Source organism: Branchiostoma floridae, chromosome 5, assembly GCF_000003815.2.
Source record: "Branchiostoma floridae strain S238N-H82 chromosome 5, Bfl_VNyyK, whole genome shotgun sequence".
Taxonomy (NCBI): Eukaryota; Metazoa; Chordata; class Leptocardii; order Amphioxiformes; family Branchiostomatidae; genus Branchiostoma; species Branchiostoma floridae.
The window spans coordinates 8,430,460-8,457,776 of record NC_049983.1 but is presented as its reverse complement, the minus strand read 5'-3'; the positions used below and the strand labels follow the sequence as shown (position 1 = coordinate 8,457,776).

Sequence of the window (27,317 nt, the reverse complement as noted above, 5' to 3'; positions counted from 1 at the left end):
GCGCTTTTCAGGGCAAGTTTCAGACCAACACAGTGATGGACGTGTGGCAACAATGTAAAGAGGCGGAGTGTCTTGGAGATCCTGGAACATCTGCCTACTGGAGCTCCGTACTCACAGATGTGACGTGGATGGAAGAACAGATAGGCTCCAGATTCATCAGGGAGCTTCGGTATTACCAGCGTGACAACAGTATCATGAACATCAAGTTCACAGTAGATCTGATGCATGAAGATCCTAGGAGACCTAACTTCGCTCTTGGACGAGTCATCGGAACCATTTCAGCAGTGGATGGAATTCGGGGGTTCCTACCCGAGTTCAACAGAATGCTGTGGTGGCAGGGCCCAAAGTGGCTCTCACCAGATCAACAGCAGGAATCGATAGAGAACAGTACGAGTGAGTACAACAATGCTCCGTTCTATGTGGACAATGAGAACAAGAAGGTTGTGGTAGATCTCAGCAACAGTTTACCAACCAACCTTGAGGGTGACCTCATCCACCAGGGAAACCTCTTCCTTGTCATTGTTCAAGATACATCTGCTTTGGCAATGGCAGGAGGAAAGATCATGGAATGTGGCAATCTCCTAGACCAGCATTGCACTAATTTGGGACGCATTCCATACAAAGACTTGGGATTTCTAGTCGATGACACGGGCATAGCAACGTTTTGCTTGAGCCCCCTGACACACAGGTACCCCCTAATGATAGTGAGAGAGGAGGAGCCCTTATGCCAGTATTGTCCCAAACAGTGCACACCCATCCTTGTCGAACACCCGGATGGACTATATGTTGGTCCAGCGGAAGATCGTGTTTTCCGTATTCCGCAGCCTAAAACTGAGATGCCCAGATTAGGTGAAGAGGAAGAAGATGGCAAAGTATGCTGGTCATTGACAGTATTTGCTACAAAATTTGGAAGACCAAAGGCAGGCGTTTCGCTGAGTGTTCAACATTACGTAAGATCTGGACTCAAGACTGGCCACCCAGCAGATGCAATAGAAATCAATGCTGGAGACTGTAGGGGAAACGGCAAAGCTGCGACAAATGCATATGGCATTGGCGCCTTTAACTTCAAGACCGATAGAGAAGGGCTTGATTGCAGACGCCGACCATCTAACAGAAAGCATCTATTCGGTCAGTTGTACGTCTACAACGTGACCTTGTCCAATGACATATCCTTCCCTACCGATCTCCTACATCGACACACTTGTACTGTAAGGTTGACAAGAAAGCCAACTACACTTGGGACGATGACATCTACCCAATTCTCAAAGTGTACGAGAACCTTTACCCAGTCATGAAACCACTTTTTAATCTGTCCTTAGAAGATGACGTAAAAAAGCATCGCCGCTCGCTTTTGTATGCCACAAATCTGCCCATAGAGAATCCGAATCACATGCCTGTCACTCGCGATCTGTCTCCGGCAAAGAGAGACATGATCCTGGAGTGGCTGAACTCAAGTACTTCTAGTGTAACCCTTCAGTCTCGTCCTCCTCCACACCCCAGTCTGGAAGATGTAAAGAAAAATCTTAAGACAGCCCTTAAGCTTGAGTGGACAACAATCCCTCCCTACCTGAGCGCTTACTACAGTCTCAAGGATGACAACGAAGACATCGCAAAGCTCCTAAAGGACATCGTAATAGAGGAAATGAAGCATATGTCCTTGGTGGCAAATATCCTTAACTTCCTTGGAGGAGAACCGATCTTAAATGACCCACCTATGTATCCAACCAAACTTCCTGGAGGTGTCATTCCAGAACTTGTTGTTCCATTGTCAAAGTTTTCTTTAGATGTCACCCATGATGTCTTTATGGCTATAGAGACGCCAGAATGTGATAAGGACATCCTGAATGTGCATAAGATCCTGTTGGAAATCCCTGCTCGTAATCAACCAATAGGCGTGCCTCAACAATGCCAAAAGAATCCCACATTCTATTGCAATGAAACACTTCATAATATAATTGCAAAGTGCAGTGAGCCAACCTATAATAATGACACAATCGGTGCCGTCTATATTCACAAAATTTTATGCCCCATGATCAGATTATACATCTCGGCTCCAGAACTCTTCACCCCAACAGAAGAAGGCCTGAAAAAACAGGTGCCCATACCGTTTTGTGTCATTGACATCTGCTCAGCGATAGAAAGTATAAAGTACATTGTAGCAGAGGGCGAGGGCAGTGATCCGTGCAATCCCTTCTTTGACTTTGGACAGAGTGATGAGCTCAGCCACTATTACACATTTGAGGAGATCTGGAGAGGAAGAAAACTGACAGAGGTGAACAACAATGCCACTGCTGGAGATGAAGATACTGGTGACACATCCTCTCAGACCTGCATAGACGGAGGCTGCGACAACGCAGGCAACCGATCCTCGGATGGCTTCTTCACACCGTGTGAGAAGAACATAACTTGTACAAAGAAGTACACCTTCAGCGGTGATCCCATACCTTCCAGAAGATGGAGTGTGGCCAACCGTCACACACCCCAGCACCAGGCTGTACCCAAATGGATCGAGGGTTCGCATCCTGTCCGACAGCTTCAACAAGAAGTACACCAACCTGATGAACTGTCTGCACGAGGTTTACAATGGCAGTCCTGGTTTATTCAGCCAGTGTTACGCCCTGATGACGTCTCTGACTGTGGATGCTAAGAGACTCGTCCAGACGCCCATATACCCCGGTGGACCGCATGGTGCCCCGACTTTCGAGTTCTACCCCCGATTTCCCAATGACTTTCAACCCCGAAAAGGAAACACCTAAATCATTGTCAGGGAATATAGGGAAGATCTGATACATGATTCTATCCCTATAACCTCCTCGAATCAGCTACATTGTGAACTGTGTGAGTGTGTGTGTGTCTGTGTGTGTAGTAGTGCATGCATGTTTGTATGTGTTTGTGTATGTTTGTAATTGTTTATAGATGTGTTTGTGTGTGAGCATGTGCATGTGTGTTTTTGTCTGTTTGTGCATGTTTGTATGTGCTTGTAACTATAATTGTGCATGTATGTGAGTGTCTGTATGTGCATGGGACTATGTGCATGTGTGTGTGTGGGGGGGGGGGAGGTGCATGTGACTTGGTATGTGTGTGTGTGCATGTACATGTAAGTATTTGTAAATGTGCATTTGTGTGTGACACTGTGTGTGTGTATGTGTGTGTGTGTATGCATGTTTGTATGTGTTTAAGTGTGTGTGTGTGCATGTTTGTAATGTGTTTGTCTAATGTACATTGTGTGTGAGTGGTGTGTGTGTGTGCATGTGTGTGTGTCTATGTGTGTGTGTGTGTGTTAACTTTATATTTGTTTGAACATAATGTGTATGATTGTGTGTGTGTGCGTGTGTGCATCTGTGTGTCTTTGTGTGCATGTGCATGTTTGTATGCATTTGTGCATGTTTTTATGTGCATGTGAGTGTGTGTGCATGTAATATGTGAGTGCGTGTGTGTGTATGCATATGTGTGAGTGCATGTTTGTAATGTGTGTTTGTATATGTGTGTGTGTGAATGTGTGCATGTATATATGTGTGCATGTGCATATGTGTCTGTGCAGGTGTGTGTCTGTGCATGTTTTTGGCGACGCCTCAGGGGCAAGCCAAATGGTATATAATTGTGTTCAGTCTGGTTAATCTTGGACAATGAATCTTGCAGGGTTAGCATTAAGCACACTCAGCATCTTGATGAATGCTATGATAATCTTACAATTACAAATGATGTAACAATTGAAGTTTATTTGCAAGTTCTTGCCCGAGGGCTAATTGCAACATGAAACATACAGAGAATATAATAAACATGTATAAAATGAAATACTTTGGTATAGATAACAATGGTGACAAGTGTAAACGAGTGACTATTCTATCAATGGTATGGACTGCTGAGAGCTACAATCTACGTATTTAGGGTTTGACTTCTTTTCTGGAAGCAGTGGAAGACGAAGTGTCCCACTTTTTCTATGATGCGTGGGTTATGTGACGTTAACAGCGTTATAGTTTTGTTTTCGTCGGTAAGCGTTTGGAAATTTTTGTGGAATTTGCATGCCTCTTCAAATAACTCCTTTCTTTCCTGATCGTTAGAGAGGCAGTTAGAAATAAAATGTATTTCGTCTTCCACCGGTTTTGCCATACAATGGTTACAGGTTCTTTCGCCCACAGGTAGCTTTTTGTACCGCCCTCTCTCAATTTCAAGGGGGTGGGCGCTAATTCTAAGTTTGCACATTGCCGATCTGACCTCGAATTTATCTAGTAACGTTAAATAAGTTTCCATTGAGTATCCCTTCTTTAGTTTCTTGAAAAATCTTAACTTACCATTATCTGTGGACAGTCTATGAGAAAATGTCTGGATATATATATCTTCTAACCTTTTTCTTAACGATGTACATATATGCTTATTGTCTAGCTGTGAATTCATAGAGTTCCATAGGTAAGAGTAACCAGTATTGTCTAGAATTTCCTTTACGTGTTGTAACCAGTATTTCTTACGGCTGTTATTCGGTATAGATTGCTGACAGAGTAAAGCGTCTACTTGTAAGGGATGTGTTGAGAAGTCCAACTGTTTGAGGCGCAGCCAATACTTAACTGTACGTATGGATATATCTATGTCTATTGGGTACTTTCCAAGCTCTGCTCTACTAGCTATGTTACTTGAATTTCTATGTACACCGAGAACATTTTTACAAAAACGGTTCTGTGTAATTTCTGCTGGGCAACTGTCATCTGAATAAGCTTTACCCCAAATCTCACAACCATATAATATAATAGGTTTGATACATGTACTAAATAGTTTGAGCAGGGCCTTTGGAGACAGAGATGAATGCATCAGGGATTTCAGACTGAAAATGGCTTTGCGTGCTTTCAAGGACAGTTGTTTCTTTGCTAGAGAATAGGTACCTGAGGGGGATAACGTCAGGCCTAAGTAAGAATAGGAGGTTGCAATATCTATAGTATCTTTACCGAAAGTAAAATTCATGTTTTTGAAGATTCGTCCGAGTTTGTTGAAAATCATAACTTTGGTTTTCTTTAGGTTCACCTGAAGTTTCCATTTCTCGCAAAATGCATGGAGTTTATCCAGAGCGCATTGTAAACCTGTTTCAGATTCTGAAAACAACACTACGTCGTCAGCATATAGCAGGGAGGATACAAGTAGATTATGCAGGGAGGGTGGGGCACAGTCAGGGCTGTCTAAATCTTTTACCAGGTCATTTATGAATAAATTGAAAAGGGCAGGGCTGAGGTTACACCCCTGCCTTACGCCTCTGTCTGTTGTGAATAGGGGTGTCAGACCAGCTGGCGTTTTAACACATGTTTGTGGGTTGCTATACATGGATTTTATTACACTGTACAATTTTCCGCCTATTCCTGAGTTCAGTAATTTATAACGAAGACCTTCCCGCCAGACACTGTCAAATGCTTTTTTAAAATCTACGAAGCATGCATACAGGCGTTTGTTAGTGTTATTGTATTTAGATATTAATGTGTCGATGACAAAGAGGTTATCATTAGTTCCAAAGTTATTTCTGAAGCCGGCTTGGTTGGCGGAAATGAGATAATTTTCATCTAGATAGTTAGTAAGACGTTTGTTAATTACAGTCGTGAACAGCTTAGCGAGGCAGCTAATGACAGAGATCCCCCTATAGTTATTGGGATCATCTTTGGGGCCACTTTTGTGTATTGGGACAATGTGACTTTCACCCCATTGTTTAGGAAAGTGGCCAGAAGACAAAAAAAGGTTAAAGAGCTTAGTTAGCGGTCTTGTAAGTATATGGGCTGCACATTTGATCATTTCATTAAGTATCAAATCGTTTCCAGAAGCTTTGTTGTTCTTTACTTGGGCAATTGCTTGTCTGATTTCGTTTTGTTGAATTTCAGCATCTAAACTGTTCTGACTAGCGGAGTTGTTCTCGAGTTCTGCCAATTTGGTTTTAATCTGGGCATGGAAATGATTGTTGCTTTTAGAAATTTGGGACTTCGTGTCGCTTCCGTATAAGTTTTGGAAGTGGTTGTGAAGTGTTTGTTTGTCAATTGTTTCTTCATCTTTAATGATGGAGTCATTTGATTTAAACTGTTTGACTAAGTTCCAAAACGTTGTGGGGTCTTTGGTAGATAGGGAATTAAGTTGTTGAAGGATACCATTTCTGTAATCTTTCTTGGTTTTCCGGATTAATTTCATATATTCTTTTTTCTTTTTGAAATACTGGCCCCTAATATAGGGGTCCCGGGGATTTTTAGAGAGCAGTTTGGCCAGTTCATATATGTTACGTCTGGCAGTAGAACAGGTCTCCGTAAACCATCTCTTTTTACTTTTCCGTTTGTTTTCTTTCCGTCTACCTGGCTTTTTACAGCGTAGTGTTAAAGACTTTTTACCCGCTTCTTGTAGAGGCGATACGAAATCACATAGCGCGCTCTCAAGAGAATTGGGGGTTGTCCCGTAGCTCCTACTGATGAAATTATCTATAGCTGAAGAAAAGTCAGCGCTATTACATAACTTAATGCTATGATAGTTTTTCAATTATCCTATAGCTAGTTTACACTATGATTATTTCACAGTTTATAATAGCTGGAAAAATCATTTTGTGAAGTATTTTTATTTACTTTTCTCACTTATTATAGTTATCAACAAAAGGAAGTACAGTACTAAGTAATTAGGTTATTTTTGCATGTGCAGTCTATCTTATTTTCATGTGGTGCACCCAAATTTTCGTTTGTCTCTTTCAAACTTTTGCTCTAAACCTTTCTTTAGTTGTTACAACTAAAATAAAATTTCTCAAAAATCACAAGACATTGATTTAAAGATAGAAAGTGCAGAAGATGGAAATGTATTTCAAATAGAAAAGCAAGACCGATTGTCCAGGGCAAGTGAAAGTGCTGATCGGGCAAGTGCATGTCCTACCTCACTTGCCCGATCAAGTAAGATATTTCAATGACAATGAGTGAGATCTTTATATAGTTGTTGCTCTTTACAGTGATGGCATCAAGCATTCATTTGGTCAACACAGAAAAATTGAGTCAATAATAAAAGAATTCCATTGCTGGATGTGAAAATAATACATTAAAAAATGTCATTTAAATCTCGAGCAAGTGAAAACTTTAAAATGGTTCGGGCAAGTACTTGCCCGATAGGACAAGTGAATTTTAGAAAACTTGTCAAACCCTGGTTAAGAATGTCCAGAAAACTATTTTCTGCAAAGATTTCATATTTCGGCAAGCTTTCATTTTGGAAGACATTTTATGGTATTACAATTACATCAAGTAGGGTCGTTTTGTACCATGTCGTAGTTTGCCAAACAACACATTTGCCTGAAGTACATGTACGTTGTTTTACCAGTTAAGACTGTGACTCTTTGTTGTGCCTGCATGGTTCAAGGATGGTTAAGTTAATGTCAGATACACCATGTCATGACCCCATCATTTATCACACCATCATTAGAACAACAACAACATTATATGCAGTTCAACTACGTCACTCTGATGATGGTTCCTCAACAAATCATAAAAGACTTAGTAATGGTTCATGAATGTTTATTTTAAAATGGCTGAGTGTTTACTTGGAATTTCAAGATGGAAGATCACATGGCACTGTCTGCTTCACTCAAAAGCAAGTCACAGATGTTCTTTCAATCTTAAGTGTTCTTCTCTTTGTCTTGTCTGTACCCTCTGGCATATGGTCACTCCCATGCATACACATGTCAGAGGTGGAACTTTGATATAAATATAGTCTGCTTCGTGACGAACAGGTTAGACTTCATGTCAGGCTTGAAGTGTACTCCATAACAGATCAACGCAGCAAGATCTCAAACAATCTCGTGTCACAGGTAGGAGTACTAATAATAATATACTATAAACTTACTGTAAAGACTATGCTAATACTATTCAGTGCTCGAAATACCCACTTGCACACTTCACTTGCAAATGCAGCCACATTTTGCTTCAAGTTAGCGCAACTTATCATCTTAAACTTAAGTAGCGCAGTGCACAACCTGAAATTTTGCAGTTGGAACACTGCTTTTTCCCCACCTATGTGCATAAGTTTTTGTATCTATTTCTAGCTACTAGATAAGATAAAATGCAAGCAGTTACATTATTCAACTGGAAGAAAAAGATAATGGTTAAGTATGAAGTAGCTGATTTGAAGAAATAACTTCGATTCCAAAGTAGCAACCTGAAATGTTGACGGCACAACCTACAGCAGGCTTTTGACTCAGGTTGCTGCCTGGGCAACCTGGTTGAAAAAAGTATTTCGAGCGCTGCTGTTAGATCTGTGAAAGAGCTGCCTTCTGTCACAAAGTACTAGATATTTCAGCAACTTTACTGAATACCTTGCAGCGTAATGTCTTTTCATGGTGTTAAGATTTAGAGGTAACTTTGGGTGTGGTTACAAATACACCCATGCCATTACCCCAACTGGCAACGGTTATGTGTTACCTCAGTGTACCTATAGAATATCCAGACCAAAACAGAGAGTCATTGTACATGTATGTACAACACTTACATGTAGGCCCACTTTAGACTGGCTACAGTTTAACTGTCGCGTGACAGTTGACTGTCGCCAGAGGAAATAAGGGTCATGTGATGGTATTTTCACGAACCGACGTAAGCTCACCTCGGGCCTGGTCCTAAACGCTTCAGTGGGGGGCTTGTGACGGTTTTTCATGTGTCTAAGGACAAACTGCCACTGGTGACAGTAGTAGGGGGTCATGGACCATTATGCTAATAAGCCTGTAACAATGAAAATATGTTTTTCCTCATTCTGAATCGTTTGTGACATCGAAAGTCACCAAATGTTCCAAGGGTTGGCGGAAACGGCTGCCCGGTCGGTCAGCGGAAACCTCTGCCCGGTCCGGTCTGGAAGTTGGTTTTGGGGGTTTCGAGTGTACCAAATGTAAAAAACATGGCTTGCTGTCGCAACAGTAATTTTGGTGCATTTCTCGTGTAGGCTGACCCTACGTTGAACAGTAGCACTAATATCGTAAACATTACCGTAATTACCATAACAACGGCATAATTTCGATCTTATACACGTTTACGGTAAACACCAGATTTCAGTGATGACAGCTCATTAACGCTTATAAGGTCGATAATGAGCCGCGTGTCCTCACCGTAAGAACTGATTAGCGCCTTGATTTTTTTTGGTGAAAATGTTATCCCCAACACTAGTTTTATATTTATATACTCTGAAATAAGAAAACAGTATGTTGGATTGATTGGATTGTGTAATTCATCGGAGGTTTTCGGCATTCTATGCGGCGCACATTACGTCGTAGACCCCGAAATACGCAGCATGTGTAGACATGTGTGAGGCGCTATTAGGTGATATTAGTAAACTTTATCATCACTTGCTCTTCAGAATAGCTTTAGACAAATAAGATGTGGGCATTGATCAGAGTATGAGTCATTCGTGTTGTAAGATTAATTGCTAATTAAAAAATTTTCTCGAGCCGACCATGGCCACGTTGTTCATCGCTGTATTGTGTTATTTGGGCTCTAGCCGCTCTGCCGATCTGAGACTGGATGGAATTCTGCTGACTTTTAGTGCTTTGACCACGAACACATTTGTTAAATCCTTGGTTAAATCTTTATTACATGTATCTGCGGGTTTCTTCATTTCCGACATGTGAGAAAATAGTATCGTGATCAATCAAAGAATTGCAGTTTCAGGCTGTTTGATTAATAATTAATTATGTTCTCATTAATATTCCGTCTACACGGTATTCAAAAGATGAATATTCTTAATATTACCGACCGCTCTCCACGTGATACGGTCCGTAAATACGGCCGTAATTACGATCGGATTTACAACATGTACACGATTATCCTCATTGTAATTTTGATACAGAATATTACTGGCCGTTTTCCAACCAAAACCCTGTTCAAAATTTCGACACGGTTTTGTATGCGTTTATTCTACGATGAGTGTATGTTTAATATTGAGATTACAATGCTTTCTGCTGCAAGGAAACGCAGCTGCACTAGATACCTTACTCTGCTGTATGCAATACTCGAAACCCCCAAAACCAACCTCCGGACCGGACCGGGGTTTCCGCTGACCGACCGGGCAGCCATTTCCGCCAACCCAATGTTCCAAGTGTAATGGCCTGCCAGTGGCTGTTTCTTTGGTGTTCCCCAATAACTACATGTATCAATGTGGCCGGCTTGCACTACTGCCAGCATGGTTTCAAGCCTGGGTATTACTCCTAGAGCCTTGTAGTACTAGTAGTTGTACAAAAAAAAAAGCTCATTGGACAAAAATGTTAACAACGTCCATGCAGAAACTATTTATGGAAAGGTTTCATATTTTGGCAAGCTTTCATTTTGGAAGAAATTTCATGGTTTTATAATTATGTTGTCTTGTAGTTTGCCAAACAGCATATTTGTCTGAAGTACGTCAACTTGTTTTACCAGTAAAGACTGTGTTGTGCCTGCATGCAAATGGTTCAAGGACAGGTAATTAAGTTAAGGTGTGGTTATACGGATATACCTATGTCATGACCCCATCATTTATCACACCAATCAACTCACTAGAACAACAACAACATTATATACAGTTCAACTACATCTGATGATGGTTCCTCTACAATTCATAAAAGTAATCATTATGCAAAAATGAAGAATGTTTTCCCTCTAGTTTGTTTTCTTTTTTTGCCCAGAAGCATTAATATTGTGTGCAAGAAAGAAAAAAAATAGAGGCCCCAGGCCCAGATCATGAAAATAATTTACGCATCTAGAGTTATTTATGGAACTGCCGAAACTCGCTATATGTATAAAAAGGTCTTTTTTAACCTCCTTGCTCTGATAATAAATGTATGTTTGGGGAACAGGTTTGGCGCACAATGAAATATATGTAATTGTTCTTGTCAAAATCACTTAAATCAGTTTCTTTTTTGTACAGTTTTGTGAGAAAGATGTAATATGGCTATATCTGAAGTATGCAAGCATAAACAACTTCCTGCAACACACTTCATCTGCGTGGCTTCGATCTTTAGCGACAGAAAAATACGTGACGTGCAGAAATTACGAAAAAGACATGTTTTAAAATCTAATACGTCTTTGTGATGGTATATGTCCATTCAATACTTTGAAATAAAAATATCACGGGTAGAAATGCTCAGAAACACGCCTTCTCCCAACGTAGCGGCGGCGCAGGTTTGCGTAAGGTTCGTGCAATTCGCATAAGGTTCGTGTGTGTCACATAAGGTTTGTACGTTTTCACATAGTGATTCGTGCGTATCACATAAGAAGATTCGTACGAATCTCATAAGGTTCATGCAAATGCTTTAATAGGCACCCCTGACTTAGCCTTTGTTCATTACTAGTACCAATTAATTTGTTCCAATTCTGATCATTGTTTTTATTCAGGTTTTAAACAACCTTCCTCTGCAGGGAGTTTTCTACCAAAAAGCAGGCGTCTACGACCAGATGCCATGGCAATGAAGCTGACAATCAGCATCTTCCTGTTTCTGGGACTGCTGTGGCTAACAAATGCAGGTGAGAAAGCAGTTGGGAATTTATTGTTCATTCATGAATCACATTGGACTGTGACATTGCCCAATGCAATGCACTGTTGCATGAGTGTGGTACAGTGCTTCTTACTAATCTTAGGGGTACAGACATGTACTTGACAGAGGCGATAGCAGCAAATTTCATGGGGGGAAGTATATTGCGGCTGCCCCCCTTGCCCACCTGTGATGCTGTCATCGTCAAAACCTCTGTCCCTGATGTAACGTAAACATCCCTCAAGTAAATGCCTGACATTCTCGTTATCCAGGCTATCCTCGTCTTCACTTTGCAGGAAATTACCGCGCTGACACGGCCACCCTCAACAACGATCCCGCCAACTTCAACATCCACAATTTTCACCCCAAGCCACCGTGTGACTTAAACAACACCTACCCACACTGCGCTTGGAACGAGAAAGGCAGCAATGATTTTAGCCTTGTCAACTGTTTTGTAAAAAAAGTCTGCTACAAGGATGGAGAGTGCTCCAAAGATGACGCTCTGGTTGGCAAACGGATCATTGGTATGTCAGTTGTCTCTTGCATGTAATTGTTCTCTAATTTTCCATAAAATTTCTCTTATACATGGACGCTACCACTTTTCTCGTTACCATAATAAGGAGCAAGATCAAAGACTAAGAATACAGTTTCCCTGGCTACCTATGACTGCCTTGAACTGTTCACCAAAATCCCCCCCACAAATTATTTTCAAACAGGAAGTGATGACACTGTGGCTGGCAAGATGGCGATTCTCGACCCTTTCTACGAGTTGGAAACCACCCAGGTGTTTGGTCTTTATGTCGGCGTGGAGGACGCTTTTCAAGGCAAGTTCCAGACCAACACAGTGATGGACATTTGGACACGATGTAAGAACTGTGGTGTATATCAAGGAAGATCTGGGTACTATAGCTCCGTACTCACAGATGTCACATGGATGGAGGAACAAACAGGCTCCAGATTCATTAACGAACTTCGATATTACCAACAAGACAACAGTATCATGAACATAAAGTTCACATTAGATATCTTCCAGAAAATTCCTACGAGACCTGGCTTCGCTCTTGGACGGGTCATCGGAACCATTTCAGCTGTGGATGGAAGTCTGGGGTTGCTGCCTGAGTTCAACAGAATGCTGTGGGGGCAGGGCCCAAAGTGGCTCTCACCAGATCAAAACAGTACTACCATTACCAAGGACTACAACAATGCACCATTCTACGTGGACAACAAGAACAAGAAGGTCATTGTAGATCTCAGCAACAGTCTACAAACCGACCCAGTGGGTAACTTCATCGACCGGCAAAACCTCTTCCTTGTCATTCTTCAAAATATCTCTGCTTTGACAATGGTAGGAGGAAAGATCACCGACTGTAGCATTCTCCTAGACCAGCGTTGCAATAATTTGGGACGTATTCCATACACTGAGTCGGGGTTTCTAGTGGATGATGCGGGCATAGCAACGTTTTGCTTGAGCCCCCTGACACACAGGAACCCCCTAATGATAGTGAGAGAGGAGGAGCCCTTATGCCAGTATTGTCCCAGACAGTGCACACCCATCCTTGTCGAACACCTGCATGGACTATATGTTGGTCCGGCAGAAGATCGTCTTTTCCGTATTCCGCAACCACAAACTGAGATGATGAGATCGGATGAAGAAGACGCAGGTGGAGAGGACAAAGATGGTAAGGCATGCTGGTCATTGACGGTATTTGCTGCAAAATTTGGAGAACCAAAGGCAGGTGTTCCGCTGAGTGTTCAACCTTACCACATACCCAACGTCACGACAGGCGAACCAGCAGATGCAATAGAAATCAATGCTGGAGACTGTAGGGGAAACGGCAAAGCTGCGACAAACGCGTATGGCATTGGCGCCTTTCATTTCAAAACCGATGGAGAAGGGCTTGATTGCAGCCGCCGACCACCTAACAGAGAGCACTTATTAGGCCAGTTGTACGTCTACAACGTGACCTTGTCCAATGACATATCCTTCCCTCCCGATCTCCTGACATCGACACACTTGTACTGTAAGGTTGACAAGAAAGCCAACTACACTTGGGATGACATTTACCCTATTCTTAAATTGTACGATAACTTTTCCCAGTCATGAAACCACTTTTTAATCTGGCATCCCAAGAAAGTGTAATAAAGCATAAAAGAGCACTGTGTTACGCAATGGGTCTGCCTATAGAGAATCCAAACCACATGCCTGTCACTCGCGATCTGTCTCCAGCAAAGAGAGACATGATCCTGGAGTGGCTAAAACAACCCCCCCAGCCAGTCCCTCCAAACCCCAGTCTGGAATATGTAAAGAAAAATTTGGCGGTAGCCCTTAAGCTTGAGTGGGCAACAATCCCCCCCTACCTGAGTGCCTACTACAGTCTCAAGGATGACAACGAAGACATCGCACAGCTTATCAAGGGCATCATAATAGAGGAGATGACACACATGTCGATGGTGGCAAATATCCTTAACTTTCTTGGAGGAGAACCGATCCTTAATGACCCACCTATGTATCCAACTTATCTTCCTGGAGGTGTCAATCCAGGACTCAAGGTCCCATTGTCTAAGTTTTCTTTGAATGTCACCAATAATGTCTTCATGGCTATAGAGAAGCCAGAATGTGATCCAGGCATCCTGAATGTGCATGAGGTACTCTTGGCAATCCCTGCTCGCGTACGCCCTAAAGACGTGCCTGAACAATGCCTGAACATCAATAACAAGGGCGATTGTGATCCATTACGTGGAAATATCATACAGAAGTGTGATGAGTCGCCCAAGGACTTTGATAATGCTACAATTGGTGCAGTCTATATTCACAAAATCTTATGCCCAATGGTCAAACTATACAACTCCACTCCAGAACTCTTCACCCCAACAGAAGAAGGCCTGAAGAAACAGGTACCCATACCGTTTTGTGTCCTTGACATCTGCTCAGCGATAGAAGGTATAAAGTACATTGTTGGGGAGGGCGAAGGTAGCGATCCATGCAATCCCTTCTTTGAAGGAGAGCTCAGCCACTATTACAAGTTTAAGGAGATCTGGAAAGGAAGAAAACTGACAGAGGTGAACAACACTGACAGTGCTGGAGATGAAGATTCTGGTGACACATCCTCTCAGACCTGCATGGACGGAGGCTGTGACAATGCAGACAACAACTTTACGCCGTGTAAGAAGGATGTAACTTGTCCAAAGAATTACACCTTCAGCGGGGATCCCATACCCTTCCATGAAGATGGAGTGTGGCCTACCGTCCCGAACCCCAGCACCAAGCTGTACCCACCAGGATCGAATGTTCGCATCCTGTCCGACAGCTTCAACAAGAAGTACACCAACCTGATGAACTGTCTGCACGAGGTTTACAACGGCAATCCGGGTCTATTCAGCCAGTGTTACGCCCTGATGACGTCTCTGACTGTGGATGCTAAGAGACTCGTCCAGACCCCCATATACCCCGGTGGGCCGCATGGTGCCCCGACTTTCGAGTTTTACCCCCGACTTCCTAATGACTTTCAACCCAAAAAAGGAAAAACTTAAATCATGGTGTGTGTGTGTGTGTGTGTGTGTATGATAGTATGTACATGCAGGGCTCGAAATTCATTTTGGGGATTAGGTGCACTGTTGCACCCAGCTTAAAAAATTGGGTGCACCAAAAAAATTTTGGCTGCACCACTTATAAGTAGTAACCTAATAATAAAACTTAGTTACAAGCTATCAAATCCTTAAACAAGTACTCTACCATGACAGACAATTTTATTATCTTTCTAACAGTTAGATGTCAAGAATATGATGTATACTAGTATACTTTGATATCATTTCATAGAACCATACATAAACCTAAGAAAATATTTGGGTGCACCCTGTGCACCCACAGAAAATAATTGGGTGCACAGCTCCAATTTTGGGTGCACCTGGGTGCACATGCACCCAGTATTTCGAGCCCTGACATGTATTTGTACATTTGGTATATGTGCATGTGTGTGTGTGTGCGTGTGTGTATTTGTGCATGTTTGCATGTGCATATGTATGTGTGTGCATGTGTGTGTGCATGTTTGTATTTGTGCATGTGCATGTGTGTGTGTGTGTGTGTGTGCATATGTTTATGTGACTGTCCATATATGTGTGTGTGCATGTGTGTTTGTTCATGTGTGTTTGTGTATGTGTGTGTGTGTATGTGTGTGTGTGTCTGCATGTTTCCATGTGTGTGTGTGTGCATGTTTGCATGTATTTGTTTGTGTGTGTGAATGTGTATGTATGTGTGTGTGCATGTTTGTATGTGTGTGTGTGTGTGCGTGTGTGTGTATGTGTGTGTACAATGTATCTGCATGACTGTGTGTAGGGCTTGAAATACTGGGTGCATGTGCACCCTGGTGCACCTAAGAATTGGAACTGTGCACCCAATTTTTTTCGAGTGGGTGTACAGGGTGCACTCAAATATTTTCTTAGGTTTATGTATGTAAAGATATCAAATATACTAGTATATATCATATTCTTGACATCTAAGTGTTAGAAAGATAATAAAAATGTCTGTCATGGTACTTCTTTAAGAATTTGATGGTTTGTAACTAAGTTTTGTTATTATTTTTTTCTGAGATTCTACTTAAATATAAGTGGTGCAACGAAACATTTTTTGGTGCACCCAATTTTCTAAGCTGGGTGCACCAGTGCACCTAATCCCAAAAATGAATTTCGAGCTTGTGTGTGTGTGTGTAAAAGCCGGGTTCAGACTCCACTCCAGAAGCAAGTGTTATTTTCTGATAGATAATATTTTTTGGGATACAAATTCACCCGGGCTGAAAATTTGATTTTATTGATGCTTTTTAGAAAAATTTTTCCACGGAAAATGCCAACTAAGCCTCTGGCCCTGTCAATCAGTGAAAAGACACCCCTTTCCATCTGGATGGAAAGACATTGGAAACTTTGAATTGTGATGAGTAAAGAAGCATCAAGCAAAGCATCTTGATTAAAAATATTATAATCTTACAATTACCTTATCTAATGTTATGAAAATTTTTCAATTACCCTAGTTTATGCTGTGATTATTTCACAATTACCTTATTCTATACTATCATATAGGATAATCTTACAATTGCATTACTTTCTGTAACTACTACCCATAGATATGGTGCATTTAAGCTAATGTCCCTTAATAAATTCTATATACTAGTAATTTGGAGCAATATGCTTTTTAAATTTGTTTTATGTTCATACATACAATTTCATTTGTCTAGCTAATTTCATTTGTCTAGATGATTAACATTACACAATTTACAGTATAGGTGTCATATAATCCTGTGGCCAAAGCCATATTTTGCATGAAATGTTATCAAATCCATTGAGGCTAGATCTGATCTTTTTCAAGCATATTTTCTTGTTATATTATCTCTCCCTACATGTATGTGGTATAGATGAAAAGGAACAGTATATTGTTTATGCTCAATATTCAAGTCTATACATATTTATATCTACTTGTAATAATTATTTTATCTAGCACTACATTTTCACAATCACATGCTATCATATAGTCACCATCAGCTCACTGATGACATCTAGTGAGATCAAGTTGAACTGCATCTAATAAAGTGTCCTTGGGCATGTAAGTTGTATATTGCAAGGTATTGCCAATAAAGGAGGGTGTACCTACTAGTAAATGGTCAAGATAGTGCTGGCTCACCTTGTAATGCCAAGAGACCAAACTGCTCCTGGATGACCTCTACTGCTGCATCATGACCTTGGGCTTGAAACTCTTTACACTGGCTCTAAAAAGAAAAGAAAAAACTGATTCTTGAAAGAAAAAAACAGTTACAATTGGATGCCAATGCAGACTGAAATTTATCTATTACCATCTTGCTATGTGCAAACATAATCATTGACAATGACTTAACAGATCCAGAGGGGAACGTGAACTTTGTCATGTATTCCTTTGGTACTCCTATTATACCTCAAATGTTATGAGCTCCACATGTAACACAAATGAGGTTCAACATAACCAACAACCTGCTAACCTGGCATCAAGTCTGATGAGGAGTGACTGGCTTTCTTCGGGGTTTCTTTCCCCTGGGTAATTTTAAGCACCTGGTAGAACTTGAAGTTTAATGTGCTAGGAGTTTGGGCCAAACCGAAGAGAGCCCCGAATATCCACGATAGACTGAATGCCACAAAACAACCTGAAGTTTGCAGATGACTTGCAGAAAACAATATCAACAATGCAACAACTTTTCAAGCTGAGATTAAATATTGTGCACATGAAATAGAATAACACCATTTTGAGCCCTCCCAGGATTTGCATCACTCCTACATGTACACTACATACATGATAATTAGACTCATCCCAATGATAAAGCAAAAAACTCCTTGGATAAAGTCTTCATATGTTTACTGGCTAAAGCAGGGAAATGGAACACCCTCACATATCTGTTAACCCCAAACCTGCATGTGTGCGATGTCCTTCTCAGCACAGCCAGCATTCGTCACCACGTACAGAAACCCTTCTGAGGTCTTAGACACGATCAAGTCATCCATGATTCCTCCTCTGTCGTTAGTGAACAAGGTCAAGGTCCCTTGGTTCTCCTGCAACCCCGCGACGTCCCCGACGGTCAACGACTCGATGAACTTGACCGCGTCCTTGCCGTGAATCCGACTCTGGACCATGTGCGAGACGTCGAAGATGGAAGCGTTGGTGCGGGTGTGGAGGTGAGATGCGGAGATGCCGTCCTTGTACTGCACAGGCATGGACCAACCGGTGAAGTCCACCATCTTGCCGCCATGCTCCTTGTGGAACTCGTATAGGGGAGTCTTTTTAAGATCAGCCTAAGGAATGGCAAAGGAGAAGCTTACATTACAATACGCACAGGCTACGGAAAGGGTTTAACTTGAAGTTTATCTGTTGATGATTATCACAAAATCTATCTATTTTGGTTATGTAAAACTAATATATATAAACGCATGCTATTGTAGGAATGATACAAGTCTGACTCTCAGAATGCAAGACGTTGCAGTGCATTGTTAAATTTTTTGACTGTGGGTGGAGTAGTGTTCTTAGAATGCAGTTGTTAGAAGTCCGCACCTGCGAACAGGATCGACCAATAGACATTGAACAGCGACGTTAGCGCTCATTCACAGGTGCGACATTCAAATTGTTTGACCTTCTGAAATAAACTTGAGTTGAATCTTTGCATCCAAAGTTTCTAGACGTGTTTTCTTGTCATAGCTTCTTGTCTCTCGCCTTAGCGGTATTCTCAAAGAATCTAGATCTGGGAACATTCAACCCTCTTTATATAATTTACAGCGTCAAAGTGGAAATATTCTGTATAAGGCAATCTGCATGATATTGACATCTACTGCACTGTATTCTCACATTTACATCATAATTTGAAAAAACAGCCCAGAGACAAGTTGCACGAGGATATTCCTTATTATTGTACCCCCCCCCCCCCAAAATAAGGACTTGATCTGGAATCCTTGTGCAACTCATTCCCGCGCTGTTTTTAACGGCTCAATTTATGAAATAATGATGTAAATGTGCTAAAATAATGCATTAGATGTCAATATTATACAGACTGCCTTATTAAGAATATTTCCACTCATAACAATGACTGTGACATTGCTTTTAATAGGTTGCCTTTCAAATACGGTTGATATTCATGACAAACAATAAGACCAATGCATTTGAGACCAATAACTCATTAGACCCCTTTGTAATTTGAGATTGAGATTTCCTAAAATCACGTGTTGAAAACTAATATGTGCCCTGTAGCAGCCTATGATTTCCTCACCCATTTCGCGTTTATCGTAACCTTGCATAGCATGCTGAAAACCATACCGACCTCTGACGAAAACGATCTTGCATAGATGGTTGTTACACGTTCTGGTAAACGTCTCAGCTGGAGGAGTCGCATACAAGCCCGAAAAACGGTTGTCAATGTCATTTTCGGGTGAAAACTTACAATTATCCGTCGGACAAACTTGCAGAAAAACAGGAACAGCAAAATGACCGCGGCTAACGTACGCATGCGCAGTGAGAGATACTTCAGGTCATAGGTCATCTTACAAGCCAAACCGGCTTCTGTATAGAGCCTTTTGATTGGTTAAACTGGAGTAAATAAACACCATTACAGATCATGAATCTTCAAAAATGGGAAAATATGCTAACAAATTCTAAATTCTAAAGCATTTATATTGTATGTTGGATAAATCTATCACTATAATTTGACGACAGAAACTAGAGTTAAGAATTTCTTAGTCGTTTGACTTGATACAGGCCTTATGAATCCTAGCCAATCAGAGAGGAGGTGACAGCGTCATAGCAGCCTAGGGAGTCGAGGAGCGAGAGTTGAAATTTTTCCTCCGCCATTACAGAGACGATCGAGCGCAGAGAACCCCTTCAAAATGTTGTACTTAGAGGACTATCTCGAGAGTAAGACAACTCCTAACGCACCAGATTCGATTCATAAGACCTCCATCTTCCAATTCTGTGGAAAATTTCCGCATCGTTTGGGCGTTTGACGGATATTTTTAACCTCTTTTTTGTTGTGTTGTTGCAGTGATCGAGACCCTGCCGCAGGACCTAAGGGACCGGTTCACGGAAATGCGCGAAATGGACCTGCAAGTGCAAAGTGGGTAACCACTTTCTCCGGGCATTTCACCAATTTTATCACTTTTCTTTCGTTTGGTACAGTAAAATATTAACTTTTCTGCGGTTTTCTTGCTTTAGATGCCATGGATACGCTGGAGGAACGGGTAAAAACGCTTTTTACCAACGCCAAGAAGATGAAACCAGAAGCGCGGGATGAGCAGTTTGAGAAGATTCGCCAGGTGAGTTGTTGCCATGGCAACAGATGGAGACTGGATACGCTTCCGGCAAAATCTGATAAGATTATCTATTAATCATGTTATCTTTGCAAATTTCTTCATCACAACAATTTTTTTACACTTGTTTTACAGGATTATTACAAGGCACTTGAGGATGCGGATGAAAAAGTTCAGCTTGCCAACCAAATCTATGATTTGGTAAGTTTATGTGATATTTTTACATATCATAATTTTTTGCAGGTTTTCAGGAATTTTTCTTCTCAATTTTGATGAATTTGGATATAAAGTCAATTTAGTTTTCAGGTTTTGACTAATTTGCATATGACATATATAGTTTGTTTCCAACTATTGTAACAAAGCATACAAGTGACAAAGTAAAAAAAAAATATCAGTATGTTTGTGAATGTTGTTTTCTATCCATTAGGTTGACCGGCACTTGCGCAAACTTGACCAAGAACTCCAGAAATTCAAGATGGAATTGGAAGCAGACAATGCTGGTATCACAGAAATCTTGGAGAGAAGTAGGTTTTCTATCCTTCAATTGATCTGTAATTTTCCAATGGGATTCATACTGGATACTAGATACTGGAGAACTTATATGAGTAATAGAAACAAAGTTCATTGTTGCATAACTTTCATTGACATGCAGTTTGATAACAACTTGCTAGGGGGCTCTCCTGTGCAATGGTCCAAATATTTCCTGTGTTTATCACAGTCTACCAAGAGTATAACCACTTCCTTTTTTTATTCTTACCTCTTCATTTGACTAAAAGGAATTGTTTATGTACTTCATGGTTTGTTAATGTATTTTTTCTCAGGATCCCTGGAGTTGGACAACCCTACCCCATCTGGAAGTCAACATCAACATGGCGGAAAACCTAAAACTGAAAGTAAGCCAAAGTCATTCTATTTTTAACCTTAAGCTCACTGAACTAGTCATTTGGCCATCAAAATTCTCTAATAGTTGGGAGATGGGAGAAGGTTAAAAAGCAACAAATAGAAAGGTTTAGTATTCTAGCCAGCCTAAATCTTTTTTCTGCCCCCTGGATTTTAAATGGAAATCCCATCGAAGGACTGGTGCGATGATCCAAAAGGGTCCGAGGGCATGCTACCTCAGGAAAATTTTGAAATCTAGACCCCCTGAAATGCTTTTTCCTTCATTTTGAGGGGCTGAATTTGCTGGTAGACTCTGCTTGGTTCAATTGATATCTTTACATGCCGATTTTTGTCCGACACAGGATGGAAAGGGCAAAAGTTTTGTCCGTCTCCAGCTGGAAAATTTCGTCAAAGGACAAAAGGACGAACACTGGCTAGAACCCTGGTTGAGTTTATCTTAATTTATGCAATGGTAATGTAAAATACATGCCGTCAAAACATGCCTTTAATTATTTACTTGTTTCCAAACAGAGAGAAAGTATGTGACACAGACAGAACACCAGCCTGAGAAGAGACCAGCATCTGACAAGCTGCTGAGAACGTTGACCAATGGGACGCCAGACTCTCCTGTCAGTTACCGTAGCAACACATCCACCCCGCCCACTCCTAGTCTCTACCCAAGTCTGCAGCAGCCTTCTCCTGCACTTACTTTGCCCAACCTGGGTAAGTAAAAACCTGTTTTATGTTACTACTATTTTACTACTGGTATTTCATACTGAGGGAAGGAAATATTCTTCTAAGCTTGTCTCTCTCTGATGTTTGCATATGTGTGGTTTTTACATCCACATTGTCAGTGAGCAGAGTATTGTATGTGGTGTTTGCATCCTCATTGGTGGAGTTTTATTACGTCTACAAGGTTTGAAAGGAGTATGGTTAAGGAGGTGAAGTCTGCTGTGTCCGATTACCTTGTTAATGTTAGTTGTAACTTTGAAAAGATATGCAAAAGTTTCATGTACCATGTCAGATTTAGTAGTATTTTGGTAACCCCAAATCTTCACTTCAATGGTACGATTTAAAGTAACAATGTACACCATTAAAAGTAGTACAATCTCAGGTGCCATGGTTTTTAATGATTACATAATATGAACTGCAAATGAGGGCATTGTATTTCAGATGTAAGAAAGTTGTACTTCCATTTCAGGTCAAATTGGTGCAGGAAGTGGTGCTATTGCTGCTGCTGCTGCTCAAGCTGTCAACCAAACACTTCAGGTATGGATGCAGCAATATGGAGTGCTGTCAGTTTATCCAGAGTTTCAATTCCATAGTTCGTTTGCCAGGTAATAAAATTATAGGCTATAGAATGCTATATAGCTATGGCATGGAATGATGAGATGGTGACATGTTCAGCACATGTCTCTGAAATGAAGTGTAGTACTAGTAGTCCTTGAGAACTTCATGTCACAATGTCGTAGAACCAAGATGAGAAGTTTAAGAAATCTTGGTTACATTAAGACTTCATGGATTTTATTAGTGTGAGGTAGATGTGAATTTTTGCATGCAGGGGTTGCCTTTTTGTAAATCCTAAATTCCCCTGTCCACAGATGCAACAGGGACGTCGCACCTCCAGCCTTAAGACCACGTACGAAGTGATGAAGAACGCCAACCTGACCAACTTAGGACTAGACTTCAACCTGGGGACCAACTACGGAGTCACAGCACAGGCCAACTCTCCCAGTGTCTCTGCTGCCGACACAAGCAGGTCTCAGAGAACACAGAAAAAGTGAGCAACTCTGACATTCTAGACTACATTGTTTCAGGCTTAAGTTTATCTAACCCAACATCTGTTGTAAAGATATAACAAGCTTTAATTGTAGAGTGTTGTGGACACACTTTGACACCACCATATAGTAGGTAGATATCAAATTTATTTTATTTTTTATTTATTTGTTTGGCTGGCATTACAGGGCAGCCAAGGTCGCCCAACTAGCCAAGGCTATTATAAAGGGCTGGCCTTGGGAGAGAAATAAAATAGTATAACCTCAGTAAAACAAAGTCCAGACTTAAGTCTTGCATAACTTAAATGTTTCCAAAGCTGCTTATACTTATAGTATACATCAATGAAGAGATGTTGATTGCCTGATTCTAGTTTCTACTCCTGGATTTTCAAATAGATTATATGCTGTATTGCTGTAGTTTTTTATGTACTCTAGTGCCTACTATTTCCGACAACGGTGAACCCTTGTACTTTTCCGAGTAACTTTACAATGGCTTTTCTTTCAAGTGCATGGGAAAGGACAACCTCGAGCCAACCATACACACTTACATAGTATGCCACATCTTCAGAAAAGACGCTTGAGCCGCATAATCCTGTTTAGTGGATCTTTATTCGAGCCAACGCTCATTGTTTCGCCATGTCTTCTTCAGTGCTTTGGGCTCAGTTGTTTACCCTGGCTCGTCTTTCTTCACAGAACACCAAAAGCTGCAGCAGCTGCCGCAGCCGCAGCGGCTGCCGCCTCCACACCTGTCCCGCCACTGCACCTGTGGAGACCTTCCAGCCTCAGGCAACCATCATAGAGGAACCCACTACATCGTCCATGGACTGGACCTTCGATCCTAATGAACCAAGATACTGTATATGTAATCAGGTGACTAGAACTTTGGACCTTGTTGCAGTGTAGTTTTTTTATTTGTATTATATCATGTGTAGTCCAGCTGTTAGTAACCCTGATTCTGAATAAGGAACCTTTTGAGTTTGAATCTTGGTTGTGTCGTTCACCCAACATGCATTTTATTGGAAAGGGTTGCTGTCCTTAAGACAGGATGTTAAGCCGTGTTCCACTGCTCATTGTACTTGTCAAAAAGTGCTAGGAGAATATCATGGACCTTTGAATACTCTGCATAGCATTTGTATTCTCTGTCGTGACCAGTGGAAGAGTGGCACAATTGTTTATTGAGTTCAGTTGAGCTTAACTGGTATGAGATCACTGCCTTTCCTTCTTGCAATTTTTTTATCCTGCATTATTCATTGTTCTTTAATATTAGACTTATTTGATAAACTATTATTGAAGATATGCATGTATTTTCTTGTCCTCAGGTATCCTATGGAGACATGGTGGGCTGTGACAATGAAGATGTAAGTACCTTTTTGTTGTTTTTTCCTTTTATGCTACCTTCATTTACCATTGACTAGATGGTCTTCTGTGCCTATGAAGATTATTGCCTCCACCAAGAAGGTAATGTTTTCACCTCGTACGAGGATGAACTGAACTGTCTGGGGGCTTGTTGGTAGACAGCATGAATAGATGTGTGTGATATTTGGCATGTGAGAATACGTTAGCTAGACAGGACAAGTTTGATTATGGGTCCTAAGTGGCTTTCTCTGGTACTGCAGCAGAACTTCTGGCCTTGACAATCTTTTCTATGTTGTTTTGGTTGTTATCAATAATGTTGCTAACGTTCTTTCCTGTACGCAGTGTCCGATTGAGTGGTTCCACTACGGCTGTGTCGGCATCTCCGAGCCGCCCAAGGGGAAATGGTACTGCCCACAATGCACTGCTGCTATGAAGAGGAGGGGGGTCAAACAAAAGTGAATCAGCAAAATATGCAATGCATAAGACACCTGTAGAATACAAAAAGTGTGACCTCAGTCCCTTGCCCTGGTTTGATCTGTTATCTTTGCGATGGTGTTATGTGAAGTGCTGTGGCATGTACAGAATGGAGGCCCAAGAAGAGCAGAAGAGAAGTTAGCTGTGGGGGCTTCGTAGGTGTTGTAGGCTGGGCAATGGAAAGATATAAATCAGGTATATTAAAGTGGTCATCACATGGAAGACTTAAGTTTTCAGCAGTACACCTTTAATGTTGGCCAGCATCTTTATCTTCAAGCATTATACCTTGACTTGAGAAAAATTCCTGTGTGCTCTTCTGACTTAAAGGTTGCTTAAAGCTTGTACTTCTAACAATGACGTCTTCCGCTTCAAAACCCCTCACCTGTTTGGTAAGCATGTGACTTGTTGGATGAAGGAATATTGACCATCGAGATAGAGCGTATACCAAAAGTCTTAGCACTGCTTTGCATACTTGTGCAGAATGTATGCCAAAAGTCTTACCGGTAGCACTGCTTTGCATACTTATGCATACCGAATAGCAGCCTCTGGCAAATAAAAATATGGATAGTTGAAATGCTGGTACAGTACCTCAGAAATAGCAACAGCTGCTTCCTTATTACAAAACATCAGAAAAAAACAATGTAGAAAAAACATTTACCAAGATGGTGGCAACAATTATCTGTTACCATTTCAGAATGGTATAGACTTGAGAAAAACTTTTGTTTTGCAGTCTACAAAGTCTAAGTAACAAAATTAGCATATGGCATGTTTTCTTGCTATAGCCTTACACACAAGGTGTGGGTAATACTTTATAAGGACCCTGTTAAGTGTAACAGTTCAGTGCAATGAAAGTGTACATAAAAACCTTTATTTCAACAGGAAGAATGTATGATGTAGTCTTTCCTCACAGATGTGTTGCAGTAACTTCAGACTAGATACCAAACCATTTCCAAACATTTTTATTGTGATGAAGTAAACAATCTCAAGATGAAGTGGTGGCTATTGTGTGTTCGTTTTTTGTGTGTTGCTAAATTGGAAATGTGTTTGCTGAAATCTTTAAGAGCAAAGTTACTCTAAGACTAACTTTCAATTGAAATCAAATGCTATTCCAAACTAAGAAAACTATCACACTCTTCAAGGAATATTGAAGGATACGTTTACATATTTTTGTGTATTACTGCATATACGTAAATACTTGTCATACACTAAGAACAGCTGAGGTATGTAAAAGAAAGGTACTACAATTGCACATAATAACAATATGCACTTACAAATATCCATGTCTTGTGAACACCTCAGATTTTAGGTTATCACCCACACATGTTCAATATCTCCAAATTACATTTTTAGTCCAAGAAAAATAATTTGAAGGTATTGAAAATATACCAACAAGGACATGTCTGAATATGTACAAAATCCAGGAAATTAGGTAAGATTCTACGAAGCATAAAAAAGATCAATCATGTTGATCAAATAAGTTACATTTCGGGCCTTTCATGCATATAGTATTACATTGAAAATATGCCGACTACATACGTTTTCAATACATGAATGAATAGATGAATGATGGGAAAAATCGCGTAGACATATTAAGAAAATCTTAGTATTTGTTATTTCAAAGCAAGTCATGTTGGGTATACGTCAATCATTTTCTACAAATCCCAGTATTACATTTCTCAGGCATTCATATGCATGTCAATACAGATATAATGGTCAAATCACTGTTAAGCTTCAATAAGCAAATATCGGCAGCTAGCGTGGATTTTATTATCAGTGAACAACTAAAATACCTTCTACTAGATTCTATATATTTTTTATAATCTTAGCACAACATGCTATGTATATACAGTAAGTGATTACGAAGTGAGGTTCTCTGAAAACTCAATTCATTGTACAAGGCAAATACTGTAGTGCAGAAATGCAAGGGTCACAACTAGTTAAAAGTGGCCCCGTGGCACACTCTGCAGCTACTTAATAATGGGGTATTATTTTTTTTCTGGCACGGCTGTGTCCCCGGATTTTTTTAAACTCGGAGTTAAATTCAACCCGGGACCCGGTGACATATAGACGCCGAACTTAATAGTAAAAACACCGAGGAGTATTCGCGGTGCCCGACAGTCCACTAGCCGCAGCTACACCCCCGGTGTAAATGTGACCTTAGTAAAAGTCTGTGTCTTGAAATCGTCCTTACCTTTCAACAGTCCGAACAGGAGACGTAAAAATGAATGGACAACGTCGTTTCCCTATTGCTAGACACAATAAACACGCCTTGCTTCCCTTTAGCTAAGTCATAGCTGATCTCTGAACGAACTGTTTCCCATTTCGTGTCCAGATTTGTGTTCCCGGTCTCTGTAGCGTCATAAAACAGTTTCTCTTTATTTGCCGACCATCCAAAGACACCGTACACCCTGGCCTTCAGCAAGTTGATCACTTCCCTTACCAGTCTCTCTACTTCAGGAATTTCAGCAGACGTGGATTGGATAGCGTACAGGTGAACGCAGTGCAGTTTGGGCATTTGCACGAATGCCTTTGTCATGTCCAGAAAGCTAGTGGCCATT

The 27,317-nt window shown here is 40.9% G+C and overlaps 3 protein-coding genes across 3 annotated transcripts in view; 2 read left to right on the top strand and 1 right to left on the bottom strand.

Moving 5' to 3' along the window:
• LOC118415317 (aminomethyltransferase, mitochondrial-like) overlaps positions 1–19,490 on the bottom strand; it is a 57,245-nt gene extending 37,755 nt beyond the window's left edge. Inside the window, exons 1-3 of the mRNA XM_035819823.1 lie at positions 19,294–19,490; positions 17,897–18,277; positions 17,142–17,226 (exon numbers count right to left, since the gene is read on the bottom strand). Of these exons, the coding sequence (XP_035675716.1) occupies positions 17,142–17,226; positions 17,897–18,277; positions 19,294–19,479 (652 nt within the window). The 5' untranslated portion in view covers positions 19,480–19,490. The remainder of the gene's footprint in view (positions 1–17,141; positions 17,227–17,896; positions 18,278–19,293) is intronic.
• Positions 11,136–14,945, top strand: LOC118415316. Its single transcript, XM_035819822.1, has 2 exons — positions 11,136–11,997; positions 12,190–14,945. The coding sequence occupies exon 2, from the start codon at positions 12,216–12,218 to the stop codon at positions 13,575–13,577; it is 1,362 nt and encodes a 453-aa protein (XP_035675715.1). The 5' UTR covers positions 11,136–11,997; positions 12,190–12,215; the 3' UTR covers positions 13,578–14,945.
• A 224-nt stretch (positions 19,491–19,714) lies between the features above and the next one.
• Positions 19,715–25,751, top strand: LOC118415318 (inhibitor of growth protein 3-like). The gene is made up of 12 exons (XM_035819824.1): positions 19,715–19,883; positions 20,011–20,082; positions 20,181–20,281; positions 20,411–20,476; positions 20,703–20,799; positions 21,097–21,168; positions 21,686–21,877; positions 22,356–22,423; positions 22,756–22,934; positions 23,623–23,799; positions 24,249–24,287; positions 24,628–25,751. The coding sequence occupies exons 1-10, from the start codon at positions 19,856–19,858 to the stop codon at positions 23,726–23,728; spliced, it is 981 nt and encodes a 326-aa protein (XP_035675717.1). The 5' UTR covers positions 19,715–19,855; the 3' UTR covers positions 23,729–23,799; positions 24,249–24,287; positions 24,628–25,751.
• The last annotated feature ends 1,566 nt before the right edge of the window (positions 25,752–27,317 follow it).

What these genes read in the sequence shown, in the direction of transcription:
- LOC118415318 (XM_035819824.1), top strand. Translation starts at nt 19,856, where the DNA reads ATGTTGTACTTAGAGGACTATCTCGAGA. An exon ending in AATGGACCTGCAAGTGCAAA is followed by an intron (nt 20,083 to 20,180) that starts GTGGGTAACCAC and finishes TTCTTGCTTTAG; the next exon opens with ATGCCATGGATACGCTGGAG. An exon ending in ACTTACTTTGCCCAACCTGG is followed by an intron (nt 21,878 to 22,355) that starts GTAAGTAAAAAC and finishes CTTCCATTTCAG; the next exon opens with GTCAAATTGGTGCAGGAAGT.
- LOC118415316 (XM_035819822.1), top strand. Translation starts at nt 12,216, where the DNA reads ATGGCGATTCTCGACCCTTTCTACGAGTTGGAAACCACCCAGGTGTTT.